The sequence below is a fragment of the Sceloporus occidentalis genome, unplaced genomic scaffold (genome assembly GCF_023333645.1).
Source record: "Sceloporus occidentalis isolate IW3139 unplaced genomic scaffold, rSceOcc1.0.p SCAF_345, whole genome shotgun sequence".
NCBI classification, from domain to species: Eukaryota; Metazoa; Chordata; class Lepidosauria; order Squamata; family Phrynosomatidae; genus Sceloporus; species Sceloporus occidentalis.
Window position 1 is genome coordinate 523,082 of NW_028317325.1, and position 17,048 is coordinate 540,129.

The window sequence follows — 17,048 nt, forward strand, 5'->3', positions numbered from 1 at the left end:
TTTCTAGACAGCAAATTCATAACTTGATGAGACACAACAGGACACCATAGCAGTCACAAGACACGACAGGCATAATTGTAACAAATAACACACAATATCCCTTATTACGAAGTATATGGCTTAATGTTTCCGCTGTTGGGTTAACGCGGCGTTCTGTTTACCGTTGCCGGCGTTGGGCTCTAGTCCACGATCTGGCATCTGTTCTCAAATAGTTGATGTATGACTGATGTATCTGCAAGGGTAGAAATATCACCCAAGTCGTGGTCGTTCTTGGCAATTTTTCTTAATACCCGTCTCATGATTTTACCTGCAATGACAAGGGAAAAAAAAAAAAAAACGCACAGGGTGAAGAACGCCGCCTTACGTACACCGCTGATGTGATATAAATGATGAATGTCGCTGTGCAAACACGGAGAACGTATGGGGTTTTATTGACTAAACTGTGGGTTCTTGATGTGCTGAAAGATTTAGGCCACGGATATTATTGATGCATCACATAAAGGGCCTGCACGGCAGAGGTCCTCGTCGCTGCTATTCCAGTCTATTGCCAAAAGAAGAGAATAAAACCTTAGCTCTTACCTGATCGTGTTTTTGGAAGACCAGGAGCGTTTTGGATATAATCTGGAGTGGCAATGGGTCCAATCTTCTCCCTTACTGGAGAATAAAACACAACGAGTAATGTAATACGGTCCGCACTGCGGGGTTCGGGGTTCTGCCGGTGACCGCTTTGCTCTACGGATTTTATTTCAGACGGGCACCAGATGGTGAAATAATTACCTAGTATCTTGAGTTGGTCAGTCAGCGTTTTTGTGAACTCGTGTCCGTCCCGTAACGTCACGAAACAATATAGACATTCCCCTTTGACGGGATGAGGATGGCTTACTACTGCCGCCTCTGCCACCGAGGCGTGCTCAACGAGCGCCGACTCCACTTCGGCCGTGCTCAACAAATGGCCTGCGATCGGGGAGAAATCAGAAACTGAAGACAGAGATAACAAATCTATCTAATTACGCCCAAAACAACAAAGGGCAATGTTATGCTCACACTGAACTACTTTGTGAGACAGAGATGGTGTCCGCAAGGGGGGGCACGTTCCACTACCCCCCCCCCCATTACATGCTCTCGCTGCATTCAGGTGACATCAGTGCCGCACAGAAATGCCTTTTAACCCTCTATACGCCACTCTGCCTCCTGAAATGCCTTATACCTCCCTATATGCCATTTAACCCCTAAATATCAGAGTAGCATATAGAGGTATAAGGCATTTGTGGAGGCAGAGTGGCACATAGGGGGTCAAAAGGCATCATGGAGCACAGTGGCATTTAGAGGGTTAAAAGGCATATCATGGGGCACAGTGGCATATAGGGGGTATAAGGCATTTCTGGGGCAGTTGTGCATAACTGGGGGGGCAGGTTGGAAAATAAAAGGAAACAAAATAAATATTTTTCTCAATCATAGCTTTTATTTTAAAAAAAAAAAATAGTTTACATGAATTAACATTTACTGGTAAAACTTTTTTCCCCTATAGGGTCGTCTTATATTCAGGCTTTTTTTTATTTTTTTTTTTTTATAATTAATATTCAGATTTGGGGGGGGGGGGGTCGTCTTATAATCGAGCAAATACGGTAATAACATTACCCGGAAGGGGACTTACCGGAAACATTAAGCATGTCATCGATGCGGCCGGTGATCCAGTAGTATCCATCCTTGTCCCTCCTACAACCTGAAGATAAGTCATCTTAGCTGGCTTTATGAAGACTTAAGTACACGCCGTCAATCGACAGGAATTCTACTTCCATACGCGTCGGGCAAGTAAACGTTTTAATTGAACTGTGTATGAAAGTCATTCTATGTTCTAGTGGAGACGGGCCTGGATTTAATCAGCTACCAAGGCTCAAGGAAATAATGTTCGCAAAACATACTTAATAAACTTGTTAAGTTAAAATGCTCATAACTATTTATTTTATGTCCCTTTACCGCTGGAAAGTAATGAGTTTACCGTCTCCTGTTACATAATATCCAGGGAACTTCTTGAAGTAGGTGGTTTCAAACCGCTGGCGATTCCCATACACCGTGCGCATAATTGCTGGCCAGGGCTGTTTGAAAACCTGCAAGATAAGGGGTATATAGGTGTGTTTTATGGCACATATAGATCTATACATACGCTATATGACCGAACGCATGTGGGTGTTTCAGCCACATCCATTCCTAGCAGGTGCATAAAACCAAGCACATAGGCGCGATGGTCAGACGGCCACGTACTTTTGGTCATATGGTGTATATTACACATTGCATGCAGCAGGATTTCTTGAATTATAATGACTAACGTGATATCGAGACACATAAGGCAGAGGCAGGGGAAAATGTGGAACAGAGGAAAGAAACGGGCACAGACTTAAAAAAATAACTAATATGGGTGTATCGGCAAGGCACGCTCCTTTGATACTGAGGTTTACAATGAACACCCAACATGCATCTCATATTATCATTAATTACGCAAAAACAGCATAGATCTCAGTCGGACCTCGTAGTTTTTGCTGTTTAATCATCATTCCTCATGGACTCGCACGCACCGGGCATGCTGGAAGATTGCTAATAAGCTATAAGAAGCTTTATGTACCACTATGAACACATCGGAACATATATTGTATATATCGTGATGCCCCAATCGTTATCAAGACCAGAATAACGAATTGGTTTCCCATCCTTACCAAATATCCTTCGGCTTCTCCCTCCAGCTCTTCCCCGGACTCGTTGAGAATAGCAGGCACAACACCGAAAAACGGGAACGTCTTGATAAAATAAAAGGAGACATAAAGATGCGTTATGTTATAAAACATTAAACGAGCAGCCAGTGTGGAAGTTGGATGTACGCTGGGATATAAATCACCTTTCAGCTGCAGATAATAAAGTGAAAATCTTCAGTTACGTTTATCATAAAACGGCCATTTGGCGTGTTACATAAATAACACAACACGTACGCACATTTAATGCAATATTTTTAACGTATATAAGTAAAAAAATACACAAACTAAGGCCGAGGCTGGCATGGATCTTACATGGCACAGACGCTGCCAGTCTCAATGCCTATGCACATGCGGTGGGTAAGAGGGGGGAAAGCCTTCTGTATGATGCGATATGTGAGTTTAGTTAAATGTAGCATATTAGAGCTTACAGCTGACCCCGGCTTGGTGACTGTGGCTCCTGGGAGAGGAGTCAAGACGTGACCTCCCTGCACATAAGAACAGAGAAAAACATGTTTGCAGAAATTACAATTTTCTATTTAAAAAAAAAAAAAAAAAGGGCTCCCTCTAATTCTCTTTTTCATAGGATGTGCCCCGGCCCTCTCTGCCTCCTCCTGCCCCCTCTTGCATCCTCCTGCCCCCTCTTGCATCCTCCTGCCCCCTCTTGCATCCTCCTGCCCCCTCTTGGCTCACGGCGCATCCCCATGGCCTCTCTGTCACCATGCGCCCTCTGTCTGCTGCACTGTAGACCGTGGTCGTGTTCTCCTGCCTAAACCGTCACATTGTCCATTTGACACCCTGTCTTACTGTTTCCTACAACACTTAATTGTACCTAATATAACGACTGCTTCTTACAGCTTTCCCCTCTCACCTGCCCACTACAAGCTACTACTTACCGTCTCCGTTTGCCAAAACGTATCCACAATCGGACATCTCTTCTCTCCCACGACGTTGTAATACCAGAGCCAGGCTTCAGGATTAATCGGCTCGCCGACTGTTCCTAATATCTTCAGGGACTTTCTGCTATGCCTGCCAAAGAGAACCCACGGGGGTCATCGCTTCTATGTCTATACATCACAAGTATCTCCACCTGTTTACATTTGCAGCTCCAGTCTTTCCAATACGCAACATTGTATCTCCACTTTCAAATAAATAAATATAGAACATAAGGATGTGTTTATTAAAACAATTCTATGAAACATTTTGATTACATTTAATAAGAATGCATTAATTAGGAGTATTCTGGATTTTTTACAATCCTTTGCTTTAAGTGATAGGGAAAGTTCTAGAACAGAGTGGAAAATGTGAAAGATTCTCTTATTGACAGCACGATGTGGCTCCGTCCACCAAGTACCTTTTGACCGGTTCCTCCCCGTATTTCATCAGCAGGCGGATGGCGGTGGGGGCCGTGTAGAATTTGCTCACGTTATACTTATCGATGATCTGCCACATCCTGGAAATGTCTGGGTAGATGGGAAGACCTTCAAACTGGAAAAATAAGAGGCGCTGGGTCATCAAAGTCCATACTCCGAGAGCTTCTTCTCTTGGATCTCTCAAAAGAGCATTCGTCTTTCCCTTAACCTAAATCTTTCTTTTTACAGCATTGGGATTGGGTCTGGCTGGCGGCTACGATTTCAGTGTTTGCCATTTTCTTATTTTGTAAGACCCGACAGACGACTTGTTTGTTCGAATCGTCGGCAGGGAAGATCTTTCCTTCACATTTGCCGAAGGGATGCTATCAGTGAATCCCCATCCCAACGTAGGCCTAATGCGGAGTCCGTAAAACTTACTAAAACACTGGTTGCTCCGTTGGCCAGCGGTCCATAGGTGAGGTACGAGTGTCCTGTGATCCAGCCGATGTCAGCCGTGCACCAGTACACGTCATCCCCATGATAATCAAACACATACTTAAAAGTGGTGGCTGTGAATATCATGTATCCTCCTACCGTGTGAACGACTCCCTGTAAAAGAGCAAATAGGGGTTAATGAGAACGACCCGCGCAGGGACACCTCAATGAGCAGAAAGCGACGGTACTCCACAGACTTAAGGGTAACAACCTGCAGTAGTCAGTGTCCGGCCTATTCACTAAGGAAGAATTAGAACAAAAATAGAATTGAGATCTTGTTTTAAGGTTTGCAAGTTCAACTCACATTTCTTTCAATGATAGCTCAAACCATAAAGGGAGCTATCATGCGTTACTGAGCATACTTAAGTATGCTGCCTGCCTTTACAGAAGGGGCAGGAGGAAAATGACATGGATTTACTTTTCTAACTCCCATACGAACACACGCTGGTTTCCAGTTGTAAAATCCACTGGATCTGATGTACGATTCACTCCGAATTGAATTAAAAAAAGTATATAACACATTTTTGAGACTGGACTGTCCTCCTGTGACCATTTAGTACATCGTCCACTAAAGGCGATGCTGGCAAGAACGACGACAACAATCCTGGACAACTCCCGGAGGATAAATAAAGCTCGGCGGTGAATTCAACGGGCATCTCCATCAATGACTTCCCACGAAGCAGATGCTAAACCCCAACAAGCTGCATCGGGACTTTCCTTCAAGTTTATTCTGAGCTCAAACTACTGAAAATCAATAATACCCCAGACGTACGCCATTAATATATAATATAATATATAATATAAAATATTAATTTATTTATTAATAAAAGCCGCTGACCTTTCACACAGCTTTGTTTCTTTCATAAAAGCACAAAATATCATGACTATTAATTATTTATAACAATATCGGACTGTTCCAAGACGTTTTCTCATGGTACCTACAGCACGAAAATCACTAATTCGGGGTAGGCAGCTTGCACACAAGAAAACATTCATTAAAAACATGACATTTAAATGTATTTTTCTTTATAACAGATATTTTTTACAATGTTGTTTGAAAAAGAAAACAGATTACATCATCAACCTCTCTGAAGTCATTCAAATAATTATTGACTGAATGACTGATCGTTTCGGTGAGTTTCGGTTACCTTGGGCTTCCCAGTAGAACCGCTGGTGTAAAGAATGAAAAGTTCATCCTCGGCGTCGCACCACTCAGGCTCGCACTCCGTGCTGGCATCCTTCACCAGGTCGTGCCACCAAAGGTCCCTGGATGGGTTCCATGACGTCTGCAGAAAGAGAAGATAACATTTTGATCGCTTTTAATGGCTTAGCCAGCCCATAGAGTAACACAGAGTAACACAGAGTAACAATTACACCACGGTTTTGTCTGCCTTCACATTCAGCCGTTTTTTAACGGTATTTACTGGGTTTCGACCTAATCTTAGGGCTCAGCAGCCCCTCCTGCCCCACAGATGCCTCATCATCGGTGTTCAGAGAAGACTTTTAAGTCTTAAGAAAATTAGAGAGGTATTAACTTCTTAATGTCCTAAATGCTTAGTAACGAAGTCACTCATTGTAACAATTTACCAATAATTGAAATCCGGACTGCTACTGGAAATATTCCAGTTTGATGATAAACCCAAACCGCCACCAGACAAGACTACGTTCACCGGCCAAGGGGAACCCAAACAGTTCCACATTCCGAAAATGATCCTTTCGATACTCACGTTTCACTCGTGGGCAGGGCCGGCCCAAGGCAAAATGCCGCCTGGGGCGAATTTTAAAATGCTGCCCCCCTCCCTTATCTACCCTTCCTCTCCCTCCGTCCCTGCCACCCCCCCCCATTATCTACCTTTCCTCTCCCTCCGTCCCTGCCGCCCCCCCCCCCCCCCTTGTACTTACCTTTCAGCAGTCCTGCGGCGAGTCTCCCTGTTCGGTCTCGGTGCCGGCTTGTAATGCTGAGCGCCGGCCCTCAGCATTACAAGCCGGCACCGAGACCGAACAGGAAGACTCGCCGCAGAGAGAGAGAGAGGGGCGCCGAGCGCGTACTGACAGCTTGGTAAGCGAAAACCACTCGGCGCCCCTTTCTCTCTTTCGCTTTAAAAAAAAAAAAAGGGCTTGGGGCGGCAAAGGTTGCCCCACTCGGCTCCATTGTCGGGCCGGCCCTGCTCGTGGGGATAAATGGGAGTTTTGCGTAGGACAGCACTTTTTTCCCCCAAATTCAGACAATAAATAATAACGACGGTATGTGAGGAAATGAAAACGGGGTGTGTGACATCACACAAAAACGATCGTACTTTCCAACGCATGTCCACCAAGACTCAAGGCATCTGACGGAAGAATTTGTGCCGCGCTGCGATCCGGTAAGTGTAGAATAATAAAGAATAATATTTAAAGAAAACCACGCCGACATTCCCCCCGTTATAGACACACGCCGGACGTAGACAGACAGACAGTCAGTCGCTGTGCAGTTAGTTAGACACCACAGATTAGAAAGAGGACAGCGGGGAGGTAATACCTGCGTGGGATTTCTCTTTGCTTTTTCTTGCTTTTTTCCCTGTTAAAAACCCAGACACACAGATGCGTTCAGACCAAAAAGGAAAAAAAAAAAACTCATTTTACATGCCTACCCCCAAAATCAGCTTCCTGGCGTGAAACGATCCATTTTATTAGGACCGAGAAACGGGATTAAAATGAATTATTACACAATTTTCGAAGGACTATTGAGTGCTTGTACCGAGGTCACATCCCATGTGCCGTGACGGAGGAAAATGCGGAATCGTGACGTCAGGCACCCTATGGATTATGAATTCACTGAATTATACGGGAAACTTCCATTTAATCCAATAATTAACACTAAACTGATGTGTTTTTAACGGGAAATAGCATACATTGGATCAGGAGACGGACCCTGGGGGTCTTGGTCAATGAAATGCTTCTTGTGCTAAGTCACCCATGGCTTGCGGATGGTAAGGAGAACCCTGTTTTGGCATAAAGGGTTAATCCGGTACGAGAGGCTAAGCCGCTGACTTCAGTTATACGGATACAGTTAGGAATACAAAAGGAAAATGTGAATTTGATGACATCATTTCATGAACCCAACGTAAGCCTTTTTGAGGTAGAGGATCCCCCCCCCCTTTTTACCTGCACATCCGCACACAGCCTCTTGCAGGGGGGCGACGTTTTCTTCATTCCGTCGCACGTTACTTCATCTCTTCCCAAGTGCTTCAGCACAATGCATCTCTCCACGTGATAATTCCTACAAGGGTAACAGGACGGCCGGATTAACGCCGGAGGCCAGCAGCGCAGCGAGAGCACCAGATGCCAAGAGTCGTCTTAATCTTCAGCTCCGTTATGTCCGCGCTTTACATTTTTGGCCACTTACTTCTCTGCGCATTTCTTGAGAGCTTCGTCGGCAATCTGCTTCAAGTTAATCAGCTTGTCTCCGCGGAAAAAGCCATCTACAAAAAAAAAATAAAGGAAGGCAGAGAATTATCCGCTGCTTGCGTGAGGAGCACCGGTCAGATGCCACCGGCTTCCCAGGACGAAACGGGCAACAGAACCCAAAACAAACAAACTGCCGCGTCAAAAAACGTTAAAGAAATACTAAAACCTCCTCAGGAACAATAGTTTAATCAGATAAACGTTTGTTTCATTCATATTTTTGTAGGGAATGCTCAATCGTCACGTGACTCACAAGCAGATGGTGATTGGCTGTTGCCATAAATTGAAAAGACTTCGTCTTGTTGTTTGACAGGGGTGTCCAACCTGCTGCCCTCCAGCTGCTGCAGGACTACATCTCCCATGCTCCTCAGCCAGCCCCTTAGCTGAGCATAAGAGCATTATGGGAGATGTAGTCCTGCAGCAGCTGGAGGGTCGCAGGTTGGACGCCCCTGATCGATGATCAGGGAAACCCATTAAATTAGCAAAAAGCTTCGTGTCTGAAGGAGACGAGCGTTACCTGCCGTGATGAGGAGCGAGCAGTTGGAGTCCAGGATCCGTTCACACAGAGACTCGGCAGAGAAGCCTGCAAACTGACAGCAGAAGACACAACGTCAGACTACAGCGTGCGGCAACGAACCCAGACTCAAAAGGCAGATCTAGGAAGACGTTATTACTGGCTGGGGGATATCCCTCGGCATCCCAACTCAAACCATCGTGAGACCTGCCAGAAGAAACGTACAGCGAGGGCCAAGTACTGCTTTTATTAACAACCCAATGCGATAATCACCCCACAGTCCTCCAGCTACATTATGCACATTTTGGTCCAAGGAAGGACATTAAAACATCCGATGACATCATAAGCTGCGCTTTGTATAGAATTAGTTGAAGGATGACGTCTTACCACTATGGAATGGATAGCTCCGATCCTGGCGCAAGCCAGCATAGCCACTACCAGCTCGATCACCATGGGCATATAGATGGACACGCGGTCGCCCTTCGTGACTCCTGGAACACAAGGGACAATTCGGGATACGCATCAGCGACTGGGAATGAGGACCCCATCGTTTACTTGCTGAACCCACTTTTCCAGCATCAAATGATCCATCTTTACCCCTCCTCCATCAGACGCCTCCTAAGCCTTCTCACCAACGCATCACCCCGCACTCCTCCCTGACATCACGTATTTATTTGGGGTTCACCTCTAACCGTAACTCTCCTTACGATTCCCTCAGACTTCTCCCCAGCTGTACAGACCCCCTCGCTTCACAGATCTATTAGAAAGAACTGCAACAGAGGGCTGGGGAGAGGAGATTTCCAAGGCCAGTGCATACAGAAGCTAAACGCACACACATTATATACATTATATACATTATATTATATTATATACATTATATATTATATATATTATATACATTATATTATATTATATACATTATATATTATATACATTATATACATTATATTATATTATATACCGGCAAATACGTGAAAACCAAACGAAAAATATAGATTGTAAGCTCACGAGAGCGGGGGTCTCTTCTCCTTCGATGTTAACGTTCTATAAACTCTCCCCGTACCCTCAATAAAATTACGAATACAGTGGAGTTTGGTAAATTTCATTTTATGTGGATATCCCCAGGGGAAGAAGCTTTATATAAATATCAATAAAGTCAACTTTTCCTGAAGACCTCATGACAAAAATCCCTGACCTGGGCCTGCAGCCAAAGGCATTGAGCCGGAATATCGGTAGCTATTAATACAGCGATAGGTGATCTGATCGTGTGATCAGGGCCGGCCTTAGGGGTGTGCGACCTGTGCGACCGCACGGGGCGCCATGGTTGCAGGGGCGCCTGACCGGGACTTAGATTAAAGCATCGGGGTTTTTTTTGTGTTTTTTTTAAAACTTTATTTAACATCATTCATGTTAAATAAAGTTTAAAAAAAAAAAAAACGATGCTTAAATCTAAGTCCCGGTCAGGGGCGCCGAGCGGTTGCTCGTGAAGTTCTCGGCAACCGCTCGGCGCCCCTTACTCTCCGTGACTCCGTCGCTGTGCCGGCATCTCATGTTGAGCGCCGGACTATTCCGGCTCTCAACATGAAATGCCGGCACCGCGGCAGAGCGAGAAGACGATGCCTCCCGCTCTCACCGCAGGACTCCGGCAACAAGGTGGGGGGGGGGTGTAGTTTGAAGGGGCAGAGGTGTAGTTTGAAGGGGCAGAGGTGTAGTTTGAAGGGGCAGAGGTGTAGTTTGAAGGGGCAGAGGTGTAGTTTGAAGGGGCAGAGGGGGGGGTGTAGTTTGAAGGGGCAGACGGGAAGGGGTAGTTTGAGGGGCGGTAGTTTGAAGGGGCATGGGGGGGTAGTTTGAAGGGGCAGAGAGGGGGGGTAGTGAGGGGGGGGCGCCAGAGGAGTAGTCCGCACAGGGCGCCACAACGCCTAAGGCCAGCTCTGCGTGTGATCTACTATCGGGTTAGTTCGTGATTTAGGTTGAGATGCCCATCGAGCTGAACCCTTCTCCCTATCCGTCCTCCTTCGAGCGACGGTCGTGTCCTTTACCTTGGCTTCGCAGGACATTCGCAAACCGGCAGACCTTCTTCAGGAGTTGGGAGTAGGTGACGGACGTGGATTCTCCAGGTTCGTTGCCCTCCCTACAACAAAAAGAAAAGGTTTAAAGCCGTAGAGGCGGCTCGGTCCGTTTCCATTCAAAGCCCGAGAGGTTCCTTTAGATTAAAAATCCACGTTTTCTTCGCGTTTATTCTTTTTTTCTTGCCGCTGGCTCTTTTCAGGCGATGGCGTCGGTCACGGAAGCGTTGGGGTACAATGTGACGGCAGCGTATTAACCCATTCATTACGCCATCCCCCCCAAACGATCCAATGAATGAAGGAGGAACGACATTACGTTAAAGGGGCCGTTTAATGCCCCCGACAGCCCCACTGAAGAAGAACGTACTCTGTTAGTACTTTAATATAAAGTCTTCAAAACGGAGCTCCCCTTCTCCTCTGTGGTCCAACAATCCTTGCCACTGATTGGCTGCTTCAAGAATTCCCACTGAAGTCAATGGCAGGGCTTTCCGCGCATGTGCACAGCGGTCTGAACAGATCCCGAACCCTGGAGTCCGTATATAACGCCAGTATATAACACACAGGGAGACGTGTTTGCGTGAAGAATAGCTGGGGCAAGAGAAGGGGTAATTCCTTATGCAGAAACCCCCCATGCATTTAAAAAAAAGGCACAAGGGCAATTTAAAAGGACTTCCCAACTATGCATGAAGAGACGTACGAAGAGACTACGCACGAAGAGACGTACGACGAGACTACGCATGAAGAGACGTACGACGAGACTACGCACGAAGAGACGTACGACGAGACTACGCATGAAGAGACGTACGACGAGACTACGCACGAAGAGACGTCCGACGAGACTACGCACGAAGAGACGTACGACGAGACTACGCACGAAGAGACGTCCGATGAGACTACGCACGAAGAGACGTACGATGAGACTACGCATGAAGAGACGTACGACGAGACTACGCACGAAGAGACGTCCGATGAGACTACGTATGAAGAGACATACGATGAGACTACGCACGAAGAGACGTCCGATGAGACTACGCATGAAGAGACGTCCGACGAGACTACGCACGAAGAGACATACGATGAGACTACGCATAAAGAGACATACGATGGCTGGAATACCCCGGGGGAATATTTTATTAGCTGAGATGTGTAAACACGTCTGTGCGCCGTAAACATAAAGTTACTTTTCTCCAGATGTTTACTTTACAGAACGTTCTATGTTTTTAGACATAAAAGGGCCATAACGGGCTAGACCGGAATAAACGTAAACGGGAAGATGCGATGTAAACATTTACTTGGCCGGTTTGGTAAACACCTGGAGAAAACTTCAGGTTACCTTTCTAGGCATTTTGCCCACTATCAGCCGGAACGCGACAGACGTAGAGAATTACAGGACACTCGGGGCTCTTCGTGGAGGACGCCGAAAGCTGAGTTTTCTTTACAAACACAAAAACTCATTGTTTAGGTCCCACGAGCACCGACAGGGATTCCTGAGAACTCCGACACCTGACTGCCCTCCAAACCAAGGTCGCTCCGGATTGTTCTGCACTTTATGTTTTGGGACAACAAAAAAAATAGCAAAAAAAACAGAACAAGGGCGCGAGCTGCTGAAAGAATATCCGTGGCTGCGACGTTCGGTGCGGCCCTCGGACCCCACAGACAGATTATATTTGGGGCGCGCGCTGGACCGGTGTATGAAGGATATGATGTATTACGCTCTCCAGCACCACGCCACATTATTTCATATTTCAGGTGCTGCCGTTCCTTTAAGGCAGGAGGATTGTAAAATCGATCCGGTTCAGTGACTTGGTCAGAGGGCCGACTGTACTATGCCTTTCAGAAACATAGAATATGATGGCAGATCGGCCCCCATTCGGCCCCCCGTCTAGTCTGCCCATTGTTCCTGACGTAAAGACTCAGACCTTAATCAGTCCTTGGTCTGCTCTTTCATTCTGTATAGCTTCATACCTACCCCATGCAAGTTTAAGTTCTGTTTTACCCTCTGCCACTTCCGCTGGGAGGACATTCCTTTTATATACCACCTTCTCAGTGAGCAAAACGTTCTTACATCATATCTATGACCCTCTAGTTTTAGATTACGACCCCCTGTTCTAATAAGAAAGCAATTAGCATTTGGACCATGTCAAGATCTTCTTTCTGTTGGCTGCTGCAGTCTGAGATCTCTGAGCTCTTCCAATATTTCTACTCAAATTAAATAACACCTCTTTCCTAACGAAGTCCCCCTTTTTAAAGCCCATTGGCCTCGGTCTGTGTAACGGGCGGCCGTGCTGGAACGCCACCAGAAACCCAACGCGATTACATACTAGCAGACCGAGGTAATCAAATCAGAGGCCTCCATCAAGGCCTGAGGAAGCGATAGCTGATTGAATATGACAGATGTATGATGTCACGCGGATGACACACAGTCGTTCCCATTAGGGCGATTAATAGAATGTTTGGGAACAGAGAGGCAAAGCAAGCGCGCTCAAGGACGATGTCGCTCTGTGAGTAAGCGCTGCTTGCAGGCAACCCTCCACTAAAATAAGGAATGACAAAAATGGACACAAAATATTTTACCAGAATTCCTAAAACACAACGTTTCAAACGTGGCAACTTATATGTAAATAAGGCAACCGCTTTGAAGCAGGAGGCCTGACAAGGTCCCATCAGATCACAAACAATTTCTGGACAGGAATTATTGTTTTTCAATCTACACTTCTCCCAATTGTCACAATTCTCATGGGGCAGTCCTGGTGCCCCCACCAGCAAAAGGAGGCTCCACGCGGGGAGAACGTCTGTAAAAAGTCTTGTTGTGGAGCATCTACCATTTTCCGCAAAATGTCTAGAGCTGGACGTCCGACTTCAAAGGAGATTCGACCAAAAAAAGGACAATTTGGGCACCTGAGCTACTGCAAGTTTTGAGGGGCATCATTGGTGTCTGATGTACCAATAGAGACAGCTGAAATACCCCAGAAAAATGACCATTTCTGGGTTATTCCTCAACCCTACAGGTTCTACAGTCATTCCAGGCTTCTGTAACCCACCGGAACTTACAACACCTAGAACCAAAAGAAGGACTTCATTTCATAGAATCCAAGGGTGACCAATGTTTGTTGAACCTGCACGAGAAGTTATGGCCTACAACCGAGTTCCTACAAACACAAATCCATCATCAGTAAAGACCTACGGAAGATCTTCCAAGAACGGAACTTCAGAGGTCCAGCAGACCAGAACAATCTCTCCAAACCAAGCAAGTAAAAGTTATTTGTTACAATGAAAGAACGCGATGCTCACCAGTAGAAGGCCACCTTGTCCCCCAGCTTCTTCTCATGGATGATTCTGTCCAGGACGTTGTAGCAGATGTTGGTGACGCCGCCTTTCATCCACTCGATGAAAATCTTCCCCTTAGTTACGTCAAAGTTGTATCTCAGAAGCGGCTGCGGGGGGGGGACTCTCCAGTAGAAGTCATTCGCGATTTCACCCCAAAACGCTGCATAAGGAACAGGAAAGAAAACGATGATCAGCGATCACCTTTGCCAGGAACGAAGACTTCATCTCGCTGCCTCGGAGCCGAGAAAACCCTCTACATTTAATCCCGAGTCTGACCGCAAATTCCCAACGTTGGCCCGTAGGAGATGCCTGCAGATCCATCGTTTAAAGGAGCAGATTTTGTGGCAAAATCTGCCCACCCAGAGAACCCGCGGCCCATCCAGAGAACCTGCGGCCCACCCAGAGAACCACACGGCCCACCCAGAGCACCCGCGGTCCACCCAGAGCGCCCGCGGCCCACCCAGAGCGCCCGCGGCCCACCCAGAGAACCCCGCGGCCCACCCAGAGAACCCGCAGCCGTGCTACTAAGTTCTATTAGGAGATAAGAACCATCCGGCTCATCCGGTTCTTCCTGATATTAAAGCTCAGACGTTAATCGGTCCTCGGTCTCCGGTTAGACTGAGGAGTCAGATTCCTTTATTGTATTAACCTCTACCACTTCTGCTAGGAGACAGTTCCACTTATCTACTGCGCTCTCAGTAAAGTAAAAATCACTACATTACATGAAAGCCTTTGACCCTCTAATTTTAGATTCTAACCTCTTGTCCTAACTTTATTCACTGAAGTGCAGCCGAGGGGTGAATTATGGGGGACCTTAAGTGAGTAAATGCCAGGCTCTCCCGTGGCAGTGCGTGCGTTATGTCACCGCTCATCTTCGCGATCCGCCTCTCGGGAGAGGCGGCAGGTCAATGAAATGCCGGCACCGGCCGTTAGACGAGACGCCCGCAGCCGCTCACCGTTGGGTTCCTGCACCGACCGCTCGTGCAGCTCTTTGTACTTCTCGTGAGAATCGATGTGAGCGCCCGCCGAGACCTCTGGGGCAGGAGGGCAAACATCTGGAGAGGACATCGCAGCCGCGCGACAGCTGGAAGAGTCAGAAAAGAGGAAGAACTGAAACCGAGCCGGCGTCAGCACCTCGGACGACATCACAACATTCTGACATCATCACACAACTGGACACAAAATGTCACACAGAACGCAACACCTGGGGAGGGACATGCAAGGGGTTAACGATAACACAAACAGAGAGCGCGTGCAATAAACAGAGATCCGGAAAGATCCAGAACTCACATATCCAGAAATCGGGGGGGGGGGGGGGGTGATCTATTCCAATATAACGCGGAAAAATCCCATTCAAAGGCAGAGGGGAGGAAAAAAAAGGGGATTTCCTGCTTCAGGAGCCAAAAGTGGATGGAAGTTATTGCGTTAATCGCAGCCACTGCCAGACACGCTGAGGAGCTACAGGTACAGCACCGTACACACGGGCATCAAAGGGCTCGGAGTCAACCAATCCAAAGAGGGGAAACTCCAGCCTGATCGGTGCTTAAAACGGGGCTAAAAGAGACAAAAAAAAGAATAAAAGGCGCAGGAGGAGCGCCGGGGGAGAGCCGCGGGATGCCAGGTCACGGAGTGTCCTCTGGGAGAGACTGCTGCGACCTGCTGCGCACAGGAGCTGCCCCTCCCCCCACACGGTGTGACCCGAGGCAGGAGGGACCTTGCGCTGGGCGGAAGGCACAGGAAGGACTACGGCTGCCGCCGACACCCGCCCCAAGACGGCCCCAAGACTGCTCCCAGCTGCCCTCTGCCGGCTGGAGGGCGAACTGCACCGCATCGGTAACTGCAGCGCGTTATGGATCGGGTGCTGTTCCAAGGAGCTAACACTCCACTAGTAAGCAGGCCTGCACCTTGCACTAAATACCCCATAGTGACTTCCACGTATTCCACGTGTGATTGTCACTTGAAGGGTTAAATGCCCAAGCTTTCTGGGGCAAATAGCGGCCGTCTGGACTCTTCTTTGGGGTAAATGTTTGGTAAAAGCCCCGGCAATCACCGGATTCTCCAGGCTCCGCCCAGTCCGGGTTTATTTATTTGTAAACAGAGTGTAGCAGAGTTGTGGTTTTTTTTATTTGTTTTGTTTGTAACGTTTTATTTATTATTTTTCATGGATATTGCGGAAAGAAACGTATTCGGCGGGGTGCTCGTTATTTCAATGGGCAGCCCCGTGCGCTGTATACAGTAATGGATGCCGGCGTTGGGATTGCGTAATGTACCCGGCAGCCTCGCCGAAGAAGAATATATATTCATTTTGTTGGTATTTAAGCTAATGTTGGTTTTTGGCATCATTCCAGCGCCATTTCATTAATTATCTCTCTCTGCATTAAAAGCCGGCCCCCGGGGGCCGTTCAAAAATTTATGGCTGAAAACCATTAAGAAAATGAAATCCGTCCTCGTAAAAGAAACGCGCATTGATTTTACTGTAACCGGCGCCGCGTTCTGAATTTAAAGAGACCATTAAAGTGATCGAGAACCTCAGGCATTTAAACCGGTCGTCCGAGAGGGCATTTGAAGGGCGTTGGGTTTGACGACGCTGATTACATCTTCTCTCTATTACAGGTTTAACCCCTTAATGACAAAGGCCGTATATGTACGGGCTCAAAATGTATTGTTTTCAATGGGTTTAGGGAGCGCCCATTGTCCTTAACGGGTTAATAGAACTGCATCTTTACAAATATCCGCTAAGTTATGGCAAGTTCTCCCGTCTGAGGTTTGTCATGGATCCCTATACCCAGGGATCGGAGGATTGCCCCCCCCCCCCTCGAAGCTCAGCCACCATGCCTGGATCCACCTGCCCCATCGTTCTCTGGTTATTTTTTATTTTATCTCCTTCTTTAGGGAATTATATTTGCAAACGTTTTAGATTCAGTTTTTGTCCATAGACGTTTGGGAGCCAGATGTGGCTTGGCGTGACCTGACCCAGTGGCCAAGTGCGGCCGAGGGACACTCCGGCTAACACTCCTCGTCTTGAGCCAAGACGAGCCCAAACCAGTTTGCCCAGTTCATCGTCTACTCGAGTTTTCAGTTCCCAGTCTCAGATTATTTCTGTCTC

The 17,048-nt window shown here is 47.1% G+C and overlaps 1 protein-coding gene across 1 annotated transcript; it reads right to left on the minus strand.

Moving 5' to 3' along the window:
* Positions 1 to 179: 179 nt before the first annotated feature.
* LOC149274175 (acetyl-coenzyme A synthetase, cytoplasmic-like) lies at positions 180 to 15,010 on the minus strand. The gene is made up of 19 exons (XM_089505766.1): positions 14,899 to 15,010; positions 13,907 to 14,102; positions 10,589 to 10,680; positions 8,937 to 9,040; positions 8,553 to 8,625; positions 7,977 to 8,052; positions 7,736 to 7,850; positions 7,110 to 7,148; positions 5,740 to 5,877; positions 4,535 to 4,705; positions 4,099 to 4,232; positions 3,641 to 3,773; positions 3,176 to 3,232; positions 2,712 to 2,792; positions 2,000 to 2,108; positions 1,655 to 1,723; positions 778 to 954; positions 580 to 654; positions 180 to 307 (listed from the first exon to the last, which is right to left on the minus strand). Exons 1-19 carry the CDS (start codon positions 15,008 to 15,010, stop codon positions 180 to 182), a joined length of 2,079 nt encoding a protein of 692 aa, XP_089361892.1.
* Between the last annotated feature and the right edge of the window lie 2,038 nt (positions 15,011 to 17,048).

What these genes read in the sequence shown, in the direction of transcription:
- LOC149274175 (XM_089505766.1), bottom strand. Translation starts at nt 15,010, where the DNA reads ATGTCCTCTCCAGATGTTTGCCCTCCTGCCCCAGAGGTCTCGGCGGGC. An exon ending in GTCGGTGCAGGAACCCAACG is followed by an intron (nt 14,103 to 14,898) that starts GTGAGCGGCTGC and finishes TTCCTTATGCAG; the next exon opens with CGTTTTGGGGTGAAATCGCG. An exon ending in GACAAGGTGGCCTTCTACTG is followed by an intron (nt 10,681 to 13,906) that starts GTGAGCATCGCG and finishes TTTTTGTTGTAG; the next exon opens with GGAGGGCAACGAACCTGGAG.